This window comes from Rhodotorula paludigena (genome assembly GCF_050403205.1).
Source record: "Rhodotorula paludigena JCM10292 DNA, Rt_paludigena_JCM10292v1_ctg15, whole genome shotgun sequence".
Taxonomy (NCBI): Eukaryota; Fungi; Basidiomycota; class Microbotryomycetes; order Sporidiobolales; family Sporidiobolaceae; genus Rhodotorula; species Rhodotorula paludigena.
Genome location: NW_027481443.1, coordinates 59,684 through 73,574, shown reverse-complemented (window position 1 = coordinate 73,574; position 13,891 = coordinate 59,684). Strand labels below are relative to the sequence as shown.

At 63.9% G+C, this 13,891-nt stretch overlaps 4 protein-coding genes across 4 annotated transcripts; 2 read left to right on the top strand and 2 right to left on the bottom strand.

The window, feature by feature from the left end:
• Positions 1 to 1,028: 1,028 nt before the first annotated feature.
• On the top strand, positions 1,029 to 3,064 carry JCM10292_005740 (PP2C family serine/threonine-protein phosphatase; the record flags this gene model as incomplete). Its single annotated transcript, XM_076648346.1, has 8 exons — positions 1,029 to 1,090; positions 1,221 to 1,261; positions 1,429 to 1,521; positions 1,601 to 1,732; positions 1,808 to 1,884; positions 1,952 to 2,093; positions 2,156 to 2,305; positions 2,361 to 3,064. The coding sequence occupies 8 exons, from the start codon at positions 1,029 to 1,031 to the stop codon at positions 3,062 to 3,064; spliced, it is 1,401 nt and encodes a 466-aa protein (XP_076506035.1).
• A 464-nt stretch (positions 3,065 to 3,528) lies between these two features.
• JCM10292_005739 (C2H2-type zinc finger protein) lies at positions 3,529 to 6,800 on the bottom strand (the record flags this gene model as incomplete). The annotated part of the gene is made up of 7 exons (XM_076648345.1): positions 3,529 to 4,028; positions 4,090 to 4,632; positions 4,691 to 4,789; positions 4,859 to 5,089; positions 5,171 to 6,456; positions 6,541 to 6,623; positions 6,720 to 6,800. The coding sequence occupies 7 exons, from the start codon at positions 6,798 to 6,800 to the stop codon at positions 3,529 to 3,531; spliced, it is 2,823 nt and encodes a 940-aa protein (XP_076506034.1).
• A 524-nt stretch (positions 6,801 to 7,324) lies between these two features.
• JCM10292_005738 (phytochelatin synthase family protein) lies at positions 7,325 to 8,980 on the top strand (the record flags this gene model as incomplete). Its single annotated transcript, XM_076648344.1, has 7 exons — positions 7,325 to 7,474; positions 7,536 to 7,544; positions 7,614 to 7,704; positions 7,766 to 7,789; positions 7,859 to 8,183; positions 8,257 to 8,419; positions 8,477 to 8,980. 7 exons carry the CDS (start codon positions 7,325 to 7,327, stop codon positions 8,978 to 8,980), a joined length of 1,266 nt encoding a protein of 421 aa, XP_076506033.1.
• Positions 8,981 to 9,146: 166 nt separating this feature from the next.
• Positions 9,147 to 13,608, bottom strand: CIN1 (Cin1p; the record flags this gene model as incomplete). The annotated part of the gene is made up of 17 exons (XM_076648343.1): positions 9,147 to 9,225; positions 9,314 to 9,435; positions 9,514 to 9,598; positions 9,668 to 10,008; positions 10,066 to 10,177; positions 10,235 to 10,583; positions 10,641 to 10,882; positions 10,938 to 11,206; positions 11,268 to 11,384; positions 11,443 to 11,620; positions 11,676 to 11,776; positions 11,833 to 12,060; positions 12,124 to 12,390; positions 12,474 to 12,746; positions 12,805 to 13,154; positions 13,210 to 13,393; positions 13,447 to 13,608. 17 exons carry the CDS (start codon positions 13,606 to 13,608, stop codon positions 9,147 to 9,149), a joined length of 3,459 nt encoding a protein of 1,152 aa, XP_076506032.1.
• Between the last annotated feature and the right edge of the window lie 283 nt (positions 13,609 to 13,891).

Here is a 13,891-nt window from a genome sequence, read left to right as displayed (position 1 = left end):
TGGCAGAAGAGAGTGCTCGCTGACATGCAAAAGCACTGGCAGCCACGCCATGTCCACGGGAAGAGGAAAAGGTAGCAGCAGCAAAAGAAGTGACCACGATGGGGTTCGAACCCACAATCTCCTGATATCGGCGAGTACTGAACTCGTCGTAGTCAGACGCCTTGCCATTGGGCCACGCGGCCTTTGATGAAGGCCGGGCCGTTTTTGTACATACACAAACAATGGGTTTGAGCAGTCGGTCCGACGAAGCTGTCTTGCTCTTGCACTTGAATCTGGGCGACCCAATTGATGCGACAAGTCAGGTGCCTACCGCCTTGAGCTGTACGGCTAACCATGCTCTTGGAGCATCTGACGCCCCGACGGCGGCAGGAAGCAGCGGCTCAGCCATGTCACAGCGGCGCTCCCGGGCAAGACAGCCTCTATGAGCAACACTGGAGTGTTGGAGGTCTCGCCTGATCAACACCAGAAGATTAGAAGTTCAAACCACAGCCTTCACCTTACGAGCCTCCGTAGCGCAGGCGCATGTTAGTAACGGGAATCGCTCCCTGACCCTTTGAAGCAGCATGTGGGCGCCAGCAGGGTTTGGAGCAAGCGATACGAGACAGTAGACGGACGCGTAGGAGCTCCGCGAGAAGCAAGAAGCACATCCGCGTGGACAGGCAAGGAGGCGGGAAGGAGCTGAAGATCATGCGCTGCCACGAAACGAGCCGAGACAGTCGCTCGGCTGTTCGCACAGTGTCGAGCGCGTTACGAGTAAGAGCCTAGCGAGCACATCTGCAGGTGGGAGGGAAGCGACAGCGAGATCGACGAGCTCGGCGGCGACGCGGGCGACGAGCGACGAGAGCACCGCCCGGCCTCGCCCCCGCCCGCATCCTCGCTCGCATCGTCTGCAGGCACGAGCGCACTCGTGACCCGTCTGCTCCCAGCCAGCGCCTGACACCAGCGCAGCTACACTCTGCCCGCCCGTCGACCCCGCACGACCGTCTCTCGCTCGCTCGACCTCCGCTCTCGCCCCCTCAGCCGACCGAATGGGCCAGACACTGTCCGAGCCCGTCACCACCAAGGAGGGCCACGAAGGCGAGGATGAACGGTGCGCTCCCCTCGCCCCGCGCCCGCCCCGGCGCTCGTCTCGCCTTGCTCATCGGCGGGGCACGCACGCAACTCCGCCCGCTGCAGCTGCCGTCGACAGCGAGCAGAGCTGATGCTGGACGCTCACACAGGCTAGCATGGGCTGTCTCGTGCATGCAGGGGTGGCGCTTGAGTACGTCGAGCTGTCCCGGGCGCCAGTCGCCTCCGCGACCGGTACCGCCTCCTCGTCGACGTTTGCAGCGCCATCTCGCCGGCTCCCGCCGCAAGGGGGACCGCTTGCAAACGTCTGACATGCACTACAGGAGAGCACAGAGCTGACCTGCGCTGCTGGATCTGCAGCGATGGAGGACTCGCACGCCGGCGTCTTATCGCTCGGAGACGAGGTCGATGGCAAGAAGACGTCCTTCTTTGCAGTGTATGACGGGCATGGTGGTACGTTTCGTTCTCTCCCTCGGCGACGCAACAGACGTCTCGGTCATCCTGTGCGTCCGTGGCTCACGTGTTTCTGCAGGCTCGACGGTCGCAAAGTTCGCTGGCGACACGGTGCATCACCGCTTGGCTGCAAACGATTTCTTCAAGAAGCGGGACTGGGAGGCAAGCTTGAAGCGGGCGTTCCTCGAGACGGACGAGGACTTGCGAGCGAGTGCGTTCCTGCCCAGAGTGGCCGGTGGGGCTGCGCAGTCGCTGTTTGCGAGCTGACGCACTGTCTCGCCCACAGACCCCGATTTCCGTGGCGATCCGTCAGGATGCACTGCCGTCTCGCTCATCGTCACGCCCGAGCGCAACCTCATCTGCGTGCGTCTCGAGCTGGCGGGTGGCTGTGCTGGCCCCCCTCCTTGCTGACATCTGTCATCTCGCGCAGGCGAACGCCGGTGACTCGCGCGCAGTCATGTCGGTTGGCGGCGAGGCAAAACCCCTCTCTTTCGACCACAAGCCGACCAACCAGGGCGAGACTTCGCGTATCGTTGCTGCAGGCGGCTTCGTCGAGTTTGGCCGAGTAAACGGTGTGGCCCCACCCCTTCTCGCTCACATAGTCGTTGCTTCCGCTGATCGACTTTCGCGATAGGCAACCTCGCGCTGTCACGAGCGCTCGGCGACTTCGACTTTAAGCAGAACGCCAACCTCGCGCCCGAGCAGCAGATCGTCACCGCCGACCCCGATATCACCGTGCACGAGGCTACGGCGGACGACGAGTTCGTTGTCATCGCATGCGACGGTGCGTTCCGCTCGTGCTTCGTGATCAACATGAGACTGATGAGCCGCGCCCACAGGCATCTGGGATGTCCTGACCTCGCAACAAGTCATCGACTATGTCCGCCTCGCCATCTCGCAAGAGAAGTCGCTCGCGTCCATCTGCGAGGACCTCATGGACCGCTGCCTCGCCCCCGATTCCGACTGGGGCGGCGTCGGCTGCGACAACATGACGCTCATGGTCGTCGCACTCCTCGGCGACCGCACGAAGGACGAGTGGTACCAGTGGGTCAAGCAGCGCGTCGAGGCCGGCACGCCTTACGCTACGCCCAAGGAATTCGTCGAGCCCTTCGGTCAGGGCGGCAACGGTCCCCGGGGCGCCCTCATGGCCGGCGGCAGCGGCGGCAACGGCGCAGGTGGCGCGCCGAGCGGCATCCTCGGCGGAGCGATCAACATCAACCAGGTCCCCGGCGCGCTCTCGCTCGCGTTTGGCGGCGGCGCGGGCGGTGCGGGCGCCGAGGACGACAGCGAGGACGAGACTGAGCTCGACCTGCCCACGATCCAGGCGGCGCTGCGGGCGCGCATGGCCGAGCTCGAGCGGGAGGAGGGCGTCGGCGAGGACGAGCGCATCACGGAGCAGGAGGACGCCGACATGTCGGAGGCGCCCAAGGGCGAGCAGGGCGAGCAGCAGTGCGCCGAGTCGGGTGCGCCTGGCGGCGACGACGAGCAGCAGCTCGACCCGTCCAAGCTGCGGACGAGCCTCTCGGCGCCGCAGACGCTCTAAGCCGAGCTGCCTTGCTGTCTGTTCCGCTCCGAGCCCCTCCGTCTTCTCTTTCTGCTTCCATGATACCCATTCGTTCCCCTCGCTCTCAGTTGTTCGCCGTTCTCATCCTTTCCCACGTTGTCTACCCATCTATCTCTACCGCACGCACCGCGCTCGCTCGACCTCTAGCCCTCTCTTCCTCGCTCTCCGCGCCACCCTCCCGTCTCTTCGCTCGCACGTAGTTTCCCGATCGATCAAGAATGCATGTACTGGTAGCATCTCTCTTCAAGTGCTCGTGGACCGAGCGAGGGGAGGAGAGCAGCCACGAGCGGCGCTACCAGGCATTTTGGGATGAGCAAAGAGGACAGCTACTTGTACACAACACGGCGCACTAAAATGGAACGGGCAGGACGACAGACTGGACAGAACACAAACGTATGGATCGAGACAAGTCAGAACCAGCGGGACCACCGCACTCGCACGCCTCACCACGGCGCCGCACCCGTCCCCGTGAAGCCCGTCATGAAGTCGAAAGCTGCAGGCGTGCTGGCCTTTACTTCGTCGAGGCGTCTTTGCGCGAGCTTGCGCAGCCGCTCCTGCGCCGCCTCGTACGTCTCTCCCGGTTGCGTGCCGCCCGCGCCGTGGAACGGCTGGTACGGCGTCTCGTCAAACTCGGCAAACAGTTCCGAGAGAGACGCGGTCGCCGCGGGCGACGTGTCGTCGAGGGGCGTGAAGGGCGAGTGCGTGCTAGGCGAGGTCGAGTCGCTCGCCGACGCGTTCGACGCTCGGGTCGTGGTCGGGGGAGCGGGACTCGGCGCAGGGTGGAAGTCTTCAGCCGAGGGGATGATATCGCGGTACCACCCTTCACCACCGCCACGAGCGATACCACCTGGCAAGCGGCGAAGCGTCTCGCGTCCGGCGCGGATGCGCTGCAGGACGTCGCGATGCTCCTGCTCGCGACCCTCGTAGATGCCGAGACCACCGACTGCAGGAAGGGCGCAAGTCAGCAATCAGCCGGGACGAGAGCAGAGTTGTCGAAAACGCACGAAGCGACTTGAAGGGGTCAATCTGAGAGAGCGCCTCCTGCGTCTTCCTCTCGAGGTACGAAAGCGTCCTGCTCAGCACGAGGAGCGGAAAGCTCGAGAGCCTGCTGAGCTCATTGAGGAGGACGCCCTCGGTCGAGAACGGCTCGGGCGTCTTGGGCGCGAGAAGGGCGCGGATCGCCGCAAGGAAGCTGACGGCGGGCGGGGTGAGCGTGTTGGTCGAGATCTCGCTCCACTCGATGGCGCTCTTGGCGTTCCACGCGCGGTCCGACGCCGGGAGGTCGAGGTCGAGGTCGCTCAGCGCGAGGAGCTGCGCCGAGTTGGTCGCGGCCGCGTGCTCGAGGTCGGTGAGGAAGACGATAAAGGCGCAGCGGCGCCACGTCTCCACCTCGACCCAGTTCTTCCACGCTTGCTCGAGGGCGTCGCCCGTGAGCGAGGGGCCGGGCGCGACGAGCTCGTCGGTGCGCGCGCGGACCTTGGCTGGGACGTCGAGCGCGCGGAGCATGTAGACGAGGGCCGAATGGAAAGAATGAGACAGAAGTCGCTCTGCAATGGCAAGGAGAGTCAGTAGCAGCTCAACGGCATGAAGATGCAGGGCACATACGCTGCTCGTCGCGGTGGAAGAGGCCGAGGAGCTGGTAGAGCAGGAGGGACTGCAGGCTGGCAAATTTGTCGCTCCACGACTTGCCCTCGTCCTGGAAGCCTGTTGCGAGAAAAAAAGCACCATTCAGCGCTGCGGCAACAGGCAAGTAGCAAGAGAAGCCCAGCGTACCGCGCACGAGGAAGACGCGCTTCTCGACGAGCATCTCGTTGCTGAACGCCTGCCCCTCGGGCTCGTACCACGCGCCAGCGACGGTGAGGGCGAAGGCCGTGTGCGCGGGCATGTCGCGCAGGACGACGGAAGCGGCGTGCACGATGGGCATGGACGGGAGGAGCTTCTCGGTGGCTTGGCGTGCGTACTGCGAGAGGACGGGGAGAGGCGGGACGTGCCAAGGGTAGAGGTCTGCGCGCGCGTTGATCGACAGTCAGTATCGTCTCTAATGCAGAGAGGCGACGATCCGAAGGCGCAAAGCGCGCGACGCACAGCCGAGGCAGAACTTCTGTTCGGGCAGCCACCACCGCTTGTCCTCCTGGTGCACCGTCGCAGGCTGGTAGATCCATTCTGGCCACAAGCTCGGCTCGGTCGGGAATCCGAGGTCGAGCGCGGTGATGCCGCCGACGCCGCCCTTGTTGAAGTACTCGGCAAGCGCCTGCGCCGCGGGCGACTCCTCGAGCTTGTTGCTGACCGGTCCGGGGCTAAAGACGCCTCCAAAGGACAGCCCACCCGCCCCGGGACTCGGGACGAGGCTCCCGCTCGACGACCCGATCCCGCTCGCGAACGGCGTGCCAAACGCCCACTCTGCGCCGCTCGTGTCGACGAGGCTGACCGACTCGTTCCCCTGCGCGTGGTTCGGGTCCGTGGCAGCTCGCGCGGCCGCCTTGGCGCCGTGCCACGGAGTGCTGCCCGCGGAGCTCGCGCCATTGCTCCCGTTCGGACCGTTGCCGAGCGCAGACATGGTCGCGACGCCGGCACCGTTGACGCCGAAGGGCGAGCGCATGAGGTCCTGCAGGACCTCGCTCGCGAGCACCTCGTCCTTGGTGAAGCTGCCGGTGCGCGACAGGCCGGGCGCGAGCGTGTCGTTGTTGCCGAGCCCGGCAAGCGACGCTTTGAGACCCGGGTGCTGGTGCGGCTGCTCCGTCACCGAAGAGTCCGGACCGGACAGCGACGGCATCGCAGGGCCGCTGCTGCGGTCGCCTGTCGCCGACGCGATCGAAGCCATGATTTGCGGCAGCGAGAGGCTCGAGGTTGGCTGAGCTGCACCATTTGCGCATGACGGCGCCGACGAGGGGAGTGCGGCCTTGGCACCCGTGTCGGGCGACGTCAAACCCGTCGAGGCCGTCGAGGGGTGCGACAGCGGTGAATTGGTGAAGACGGCATAGTCGGGCGAGGCGGTCGACGCGCTCGACGAGGCGGCGTTGCTGGCAAAGAGGCTCGCCATATTTGGCGAGAAGGCTGAGGACGACGCTTGCGGCGCGCCGGTTGCGGCAGAGCCGGCCGCCGACGAATAGGCGGACATGGGCGGAACAGGCAAGCCATCGGGGAGAAAAGCGTCGGACGAGTAGGGCATGAAGCCTGGAGCATCCACCGCCATCGGCGTAGAGGCCTCAGCGGCGCGAGGCGCAGAGATCGCCGAGCCCGCAAGGAGGACTGCGCTGTCGACGCCGCTGGATTCCGCTGTGCCAGGGAAGTCGACTGCCGGAGGCGCCTCGACCTCGCCGCGAGCGACCTTTGCCTCGTTGCAGGTCTTGTAGTGACGGCGCAGCAGGTCACTGCGGGTGCAAATTGTCAACCGCCGTCTAAATCGCGCGGTCGGCCCAACGAAGAAGGGATGCCGTGAAAGGGCCAGTACGGACCTGCGGCTGAAGGCATGCGCGCAATGCTCGCACGAGAAGGGCTTCTCCTTCGAGTGCTTCGAGCGGTAGTGGCGGGCCATGTACTGCGAGCGGGCACAAGCGAGTCAGGGCCGGGTCGCTCGGGGCAACGAGGTGGCCGATAACATGAGGGGATGGAGCGAGGGCGAGACTCTGCGCACCTCTTTGCGCGAGAACGACTTGTCGCAGTCGGGGCAGGGGAAGGTCTGGCCGCTGGCCGACCCCCTCGGAGCGGGCGGCATGGCTGCAGGCGGGTGGTGCGGAGCGAGGCTAGCTGTGCGGGACGGAGGGGACGCGGGCGGCGGAGAGAGTCCAGACGAGCGAAGAGAAACCCGGAGGAGCACCGAGTCGGGCGGCTGAGTCCAGCGAGCTGCAGCAGCGGACTGCAGCGGCGCGACGGTGCGCCGGGCTGGAGCAGTTGGAGGCGACGAGATCGGAGCGAGGGCAAAGTGGAGGTCAGCCGAGAGACGCGTGGCGCTCGAGGGGAGGCGCACAGAGTTGCGGCTACCAGCGCGTGCAGTAGCACCGCCTCGCTCTGCGCCGTCTCGTCGACTCGCCTTTGCTGCTCACACCGCTGAGTGCCGTACCCTCGCTCACCACGCTGGCTCAACCTCGACTCGTCGCCCGCGCCCTCGTGCGCACTCCGCTCGCCAGCTCTCGCGTCTCCGCCCCCCTCCTCGCCGTCCCTTCTCGGCGCCACCTCGCAACCCCCGCCGCAGCTCTCACCCAACCACAAGCACCGCCCGCTGCACTCAACTACATCGACATGGCCACCGCGCCAAAGCTCGTCGCGCAGCGCACCTTCTACAAGCGGCCTCTCCCGCCGTCCTGCATCGCCTTCACCTCGAAGGAGGGCAAGCGCCTCTTCGCAAAGGCGCTCGCAGAGGACAATCTCGAGTCGTACTTCTTGCTGGCAGTATGTTCACTTTGCGCTTCCGAGGTATAGGTCATTGAGCTGACCTCGCATTATCCCGCAGCCACAAATGGTCCGCACCTCTCGCTCTACGCTGCATCGTGTCTTGTCAGCTGATGCATCTAGAATCGTACGACTGCAGGTCACGCAGAATGAGCCAGCCTTTTGCGCCCTCGCCTCGCTCGTGCAGATCCTCAACAGCTTCGAGGTCGACCCGCAGAGGAAATGGAAGGGTGCGTTGCATTCATGCATTGCGCTCGTGTCATCAGCTGATCTGAGTACCGGATGTTACAGGTGGCTGGCGATGGTACGACCAGGGTGCGTTCGTCCACACCTCGTCCACCTGAGAAGGTCCATTCCGCTGACACTCCCTTGATCCCGTATCAGACATGCTCGATTGCTGCCGGCCCTTAACAGCGGTCGAAACCGACGGCCTCACCCTCCCCGAGTTCGCCTGCCTCGCGCGCTGCAACGGCCTCCGTGCGACGGTCACATCGCCGCTGCTCGATTCGAGCGGGTCGGCGGCGCAGCGCGCAGAGGGCATCGCCAAGTTCCGCGACGACCTGCGCGCCGTCAGCAAGGGGAGGGGAACGATGGCGCTGAGCTACTCGCGCAAGACGCTCGGGCAGACCGGAGATGGGCACTTCTCGCCCGTGGGCGCGTTCTGCGAGGAGGATGACATGGTGCTCATTCTTGATGTCGCGCGATTCAAGTGGGTCTCGCCACTCCGTACTGCCTGGTTTCGCGCGGCCCGAGTATCAATCGCTGACCTTCCCCGCGCGCAGGTACCCTTCGTATTGGATCCCGGTGGAGCTCGCCTACGACTCGATGCTCCCGATTGACAAGGCGACGGGCCAGCCACGCGGCTACGTCGTGCTTGAAGTCGCAGGCGCCGAGCCTGGGTCGCTCAATGCGCCCTTGTCGCTGACGAGCGTCACCCTCAACAAGGTGCGTTCACTCTCGTTACTTCGTTCGATGATTGCGCTGACACCGGCTGTCACACAGTCGTCGTGGGCTTCGCTGCACTCGTCGCTTTCGCGCCTATTGCTCAGCACCTCGAAGTCCACGCCGGACGTCTCTTCCCTCCTCCTCACGCTCCTCTCGCACATCTCCGCTCTTCCGACCTCACCCCTTTCGGCTCGCCCAACTGCCTCCTCCACCCTACCACCATTGCTCGACACCTTCTCGCTCACTCCTCTCGCCTCTCTGGTCCCGTTCGCCTTGTCGCCCGACCCGAATGCGATCCTCCTCCACACGCTCTTCATCCTCGCGCTCCTCTCGCCGCGCTCGCAGCTCTCCGCACTCGTCCCCTCTTCGCTCATCTCCTCCTTGCAGACCCTCGCAGACCAGTCGCTCGAGCACCTCCCGCAGCTGCGCGAAGAGGTCGACTCGGCGACGAGGCAGCTCGGCGCGCTCGGCGAGTGCTGCAGGAGCGAGGAGAGCAATGGCGCGGCGTGTGGGTGTGCGGGACCGCCGGGTAAGCAGGATCCCATAGCGCGAGTCGAGTAGTCTAGAGCTTGCAGCGCGTGCAATAGATTGCTGCCGCCCGGAGTTGAGAAGTTCAACAAAGCTTCACCGACGAATCCCGCACATTGTCCTTACGCAGGCGAGACTCGCACACCCAGCTTGAATTCGTGCAGCTGATGACGTGATGTGTAAATGCGTCCGTCATCGTCTACCGCGCCCCGAGCGCCGATTTGAGCAAATCGACAACCTCCTTCGCCCGTCCTTCAGCGTCAACGTCCGCGCCAGACCTGTTTAGAGGGCAATCACTCCTCAGCTCAACTGCTCAACAACTTCGACTAGCAAACACAACCCAAAGAGGCCTTCTCGTGCACGCACCAGTTCGTCCCGCCCAGCACAGCCAACAACCCTTCGCCACCTTCCGCGCCTTTATCGCCTCCCTCGTCGAGTCCGAGCGCACTCACCGCACCGAACAGCTCGTCGGCCGTCTGTTGACGAAGCTGCGTGGTTGAGACAACTCGATATCGTCAACGCTGAGCGGAGAATGCGTAGCTGAGGCAGCCGGAAAGCAGACGCACCCAGGGTTGCGGGTGAGCAAGGAAGAGTGGGAGCTTATCGGCTGCTGCGAGGCCGACGACGGGAACGGCGAGGAAAGCCACAGCGCTGCAAGCGAAAATCGAGTCGTAAGCAACAGCGGCATTAGGGAAGGCAAGAGAAGGGTACAAGACATACAGCTTCGCGCTAGCGGTCAGCCGTGCCGCGCTCTTGAACTTGGCCACACCGGTGCACGCGAGCGCGAGCAGGTTTAGCAGCGTCTTGGGTCCCTTGCCGTCTGCGACGTCGTCGCCTGCAAGCGCGACCTCGTCGAGTACGCCCGCTTCGGCGAGCGAGGAAAGGAGCGAAAGCAGCGGAATGATGTGGCGATTTGAGGCAAAAGTGCGTTTGGCGAGGCTGTGGAGGTCGATGAGGAGAGACAGGAGGGAGTAAGGGTTCGAGGTGGATGCGGTCGGGTCGGGCAGCGGTGGCAGAAGAAGCGCAAAGTCAAGGAAGGGCGTTGCAGACGAGTACTGCGTCTGCATAGATTGCGGAGTGAGGTGCACTGTCTCGCGAGATGTGAGAAAGGCACGTACGTTGGACAAGACGGCTCCTTCAAGCAACTCGTCGCGGTACTCGGGTACGCTGAGCAGCGGCAGCATTCGTTCGGCCGCCCAAGTCAAGTCACGCCACTCCTGGCGCTCGGCACTGTCGACGGCACAGATCAGGACCCGAGTAAATAGATGGATGGAAGATTGTACTGACCTCGCAATCTCGCGCCAGACGTCCGACTTCCTCAGGACCACGACCTCGCCCTCGCAATCTCGCGTCGATTGCCACTCCCAAAGCTTCATGAGCGCACTGCCTGCTGCCTCGCGCACGCCGTCCAGCTTCTCGATGGCCTGCTTGATGATGCTCGCGACCACCCCATCGACCAGCTTTTGCTTTGCTAGCTCGCCGGCGCCAGGCGGTAGTAGCATTGGGAGAAGGGTGGCCCAGGCGATAACGGTTGCGGACCGGACCCACGAGCCGACATCGCCACGCTGATCGGTAGTATAGTCGGAGAACCCAAGCGTGAGGGCCGAGAGGGCCGAAGAAAGAAGGTCAGGCATAGCTGCCGAAGACATGGTCAGTAGTCGCATGCCTCGAAGGGGAGGACGAGGACACGCACATGTCGCCAGTGATCTGCCGTGCACGCAAACGAGAGTCGCGAGCGCATCGACGCCGTTTCTCCTGCCCTCGACCGTTGCGGCCTTTTTCGACCCATCTCGTGCGATCAAGTCTATGAGGCGCTGGACGACAAACGCGACGCGCTCGTCATTGTGCGTTTCGGCCGAGTAGGTAGTCCTGCCGAGGATAAGCACAGCGGCCTGCTGTCTCGTCCCACTGCGCGAGTCCAGGTCGAGCAGCAGCCTGTGAGGAGGATTTGCTGAGCTCAATCCACAAATTTCGTCGAGAGGAAGCGCACCGGTTGATCTCCTTGCGGCAATCCACCGCAGCCGAGACACGTCGCATTGCCTCACCGGCCTGCTCGTGCGTCGTCTCTTCGCTTCGATCGCACGCGAGGTAGACGACGTCGAACCAATTCGCAGGCAAAGGAGCTTCGGCAGAAGAGGCGGATGGCGGGGGCGATGGCGGTGCGGAAGAAGCGAGTGCGGAAAGGGCGGCGGTGAGGACGAGATGGTTGCTCTTGAGTGACCGAGTTGACGGGTGCAGCGCGCACACAGCGCGAAAGATCTGAGTGCAGAACGTGAGCATCCATTCTTCCACAGAGTGCGGCTCAGAGGGCATCGCGCACGGTCATGCGCAAGTCGTCTCGCTGCGGCAGGCTCAGCAGCGCATCGGCCGATGCAGCCAAGCTGAGGAGCAAGCCATGCAGTTTGGCGACGTCCTTGGTCTTGCTGAGCTTGGCAACCTGTCAGAGCATGTCAGCAATGGCCGTACATGTCCCGACGAGCGACGAGCAGGCACACCTGCTTGAAGGCAAGGTTCTCGCCGAGCTGCTCGGCTGCCGCGGAGACGACTTTGCCGAGTGCTTGTGCGCTGAGCGCACGGATCTCGCCGTCGTAGTGCGCGATGCCGGTGCCCGTGCTTGCGACACCGTCACCACCGATCAGATGCGTGACAATAGCTGCGCGGTAATCATTGAATCTGCGTCCAGAGTGTCAGCGACGGCTCCCTGCCGAGAAGTCGTAGCTCGACGTACTCGGCGACGCCGACAGCGGCCTGGAGGAAAGCCCGATGTCGGACCGAAACGGTGAAGAAGTCGACAAGCCGCAAGGTAGCGATGCCATGTGGAAACACACCCTGCACAAAGCCACCATCAGCAACGTCTTGAACAGACTGATCAGAGCACGACGCACCCATCGTCCGACGGCCTCCTGCCACGCTGCACTCGCGGCTCGCCTTACGCTGACCTCGCGATCGAAGCACGCCGTGCACAGCAACGACTCGGCCAGTCGCTGCGTCTGTCTTGACGAAAGCAGGCTCGACGGCATCGTCCGGGACAGCGACCAGAGGACGTAAGAGGCCGAATCTCGTACAGAACTGCCGACCGGATGCAGACTGGTGAGGTGGTCGTACGCTAGGGCCTGCATACACCTCGCGTCAGTTGATCGCCTTCAGAAGATTTGGCTCGCAGATGGCAGACGCACTTGCAGCGTGCAGTCGAGCACTCGTGCGACGAGGTCCTTTTGCCCTTCCTGCTGTCGCGACAACAGGCCGCGACGAGCCATCTCGCCGATCGCAAGACATGCGCCCTGCGCCTTGCCCTCGCCCGTGCCGCCCTCGCGTTCGGCCGGGGCAAGGGCCTCCTCGAAAGTCGCAAGGACGGCCTCGACAACTTGAGCGGCGAAGTCGGGCGGGAGGACGAGCGAAAGACGAGACAGGTACTTGGCAGCTGAGTAGCGGGAAATGGTGTCCTAAGCGCGGAAAAGGGTCAGCGTCTGCAGCAGGAAGGCAGGAAGGCACGAAGGCAGGAAGGTGGAAGGTAAGGGCGACGAACGGGATGCGAAAGACCTTCGATCAGCTCGCCGACAATGACCTCGACCTCGTCTGGGACATCTTCCTCGCCGCTCTCGCAAGCTGCTTGCACCTTGAGCAGCGCAAGGCGTCCCGCGAGTTTCGCTCGCGCTTTGGCGATGCCAGCGCCAGCACGCCCGTCCGCTGGAGGAGGGAGGTAGGCGAGCAGGCCGTATAGGCGCGCGAAATGCGGGAGAATGTGCGAGGGAGAGGCGGAGGAGAGGACGATGAGGAGGGAGGAAACGAGCGCGAGCGCCTGCAAAGCATCTTGTCAGTCCAATGAAGTCACGAGCGTGCTGTGCTCTCGTACGCACCAAAAGTGGCTTGTCCGGGTTACTCATCGACTCTTCGCACCAGTGGACGAGCTTCGAAAGGTCGACGTCGTTCCTGGCGAAGTAACGCCCGAGAACTTCCTGGGCACCCTCACCCTCCCGCCCGCTCCGGTCAAGCCAGCTGAAGCCGATCTCCTCGATGCCGGAAGACGTGCCCGTCGCGAGCAGGGAGAGGGAGAAGGGCAGGCGGATGCACACGCTGAGCCAGAGAAGGAGGCAGTAACGCAACTCCCAGGTCGCGTTCGCCAGCTCGGATGAAGAGCCGGAAGGATTGGGCGAGAGGAGGTGGACGAGAAGAGAGAGGTCGGCAACCTCGTGCGGGAAGAAGCGGACTGGGCGCCGGCAGGTCAGCGTGTGCAGCTGTCCGCACGGAAGAACAAGCCGCACCGACGGTTTTGGCTCCCCGCACTTTGGTGACGAAGTAAACGAGCCTTGCCAGCCTGCTCAGCCGCTTGCTTGCCAGTCGTGCGCCTGGCCTACGCGCCTCAGCGCGCAGCTTGTTGAGCAGCGGCGAGACGAGGGCCTCCAGGCAAGGGTCGAGGAGGAACGACTGCTCCTGGAATTCGTCGAGCTGCGGCATGGCCAGGATCAGCAGGTACATGGCAGCGCCGCAGTGAGACGTACGATTGCGCAGAGCGAACTCAGGATTCGCTGCTCTTCTGCATCCTCGACGGCACCCGGCTCCGCGTCGAAGTCGCGGCTGAAAAGGACGTCGGCGCCGCGGACAAATTCGTCTGCGCGAGTGAAGGTGCTCTGATTTGGCGGATCTGCATCTCGACTCGCCATGCGGCCCCGATGGAGTCGAGGCGGTGGGGCAAGAAGCGTCGAAAGCGGAGGAGGCGATGCGCCAACTCTCGACCTACCTCCTCCCGTCGCTCGCTCACAGAAGCTGCAGGCTCATGCGCAGGCTCATCAGTAGCGCTCAGACCTGGCCGCTAACCAAGACAGGCTTCCGATCGCGCGCCCTCGTCTTCCTGCGCCTCATCAGTTCGAACAGACGATGAACATTTCAAGTCCTCGAGCAGTCACCTCCACGCTGCGAGGGAGCGCCAAGCATGCTCCACCAGTC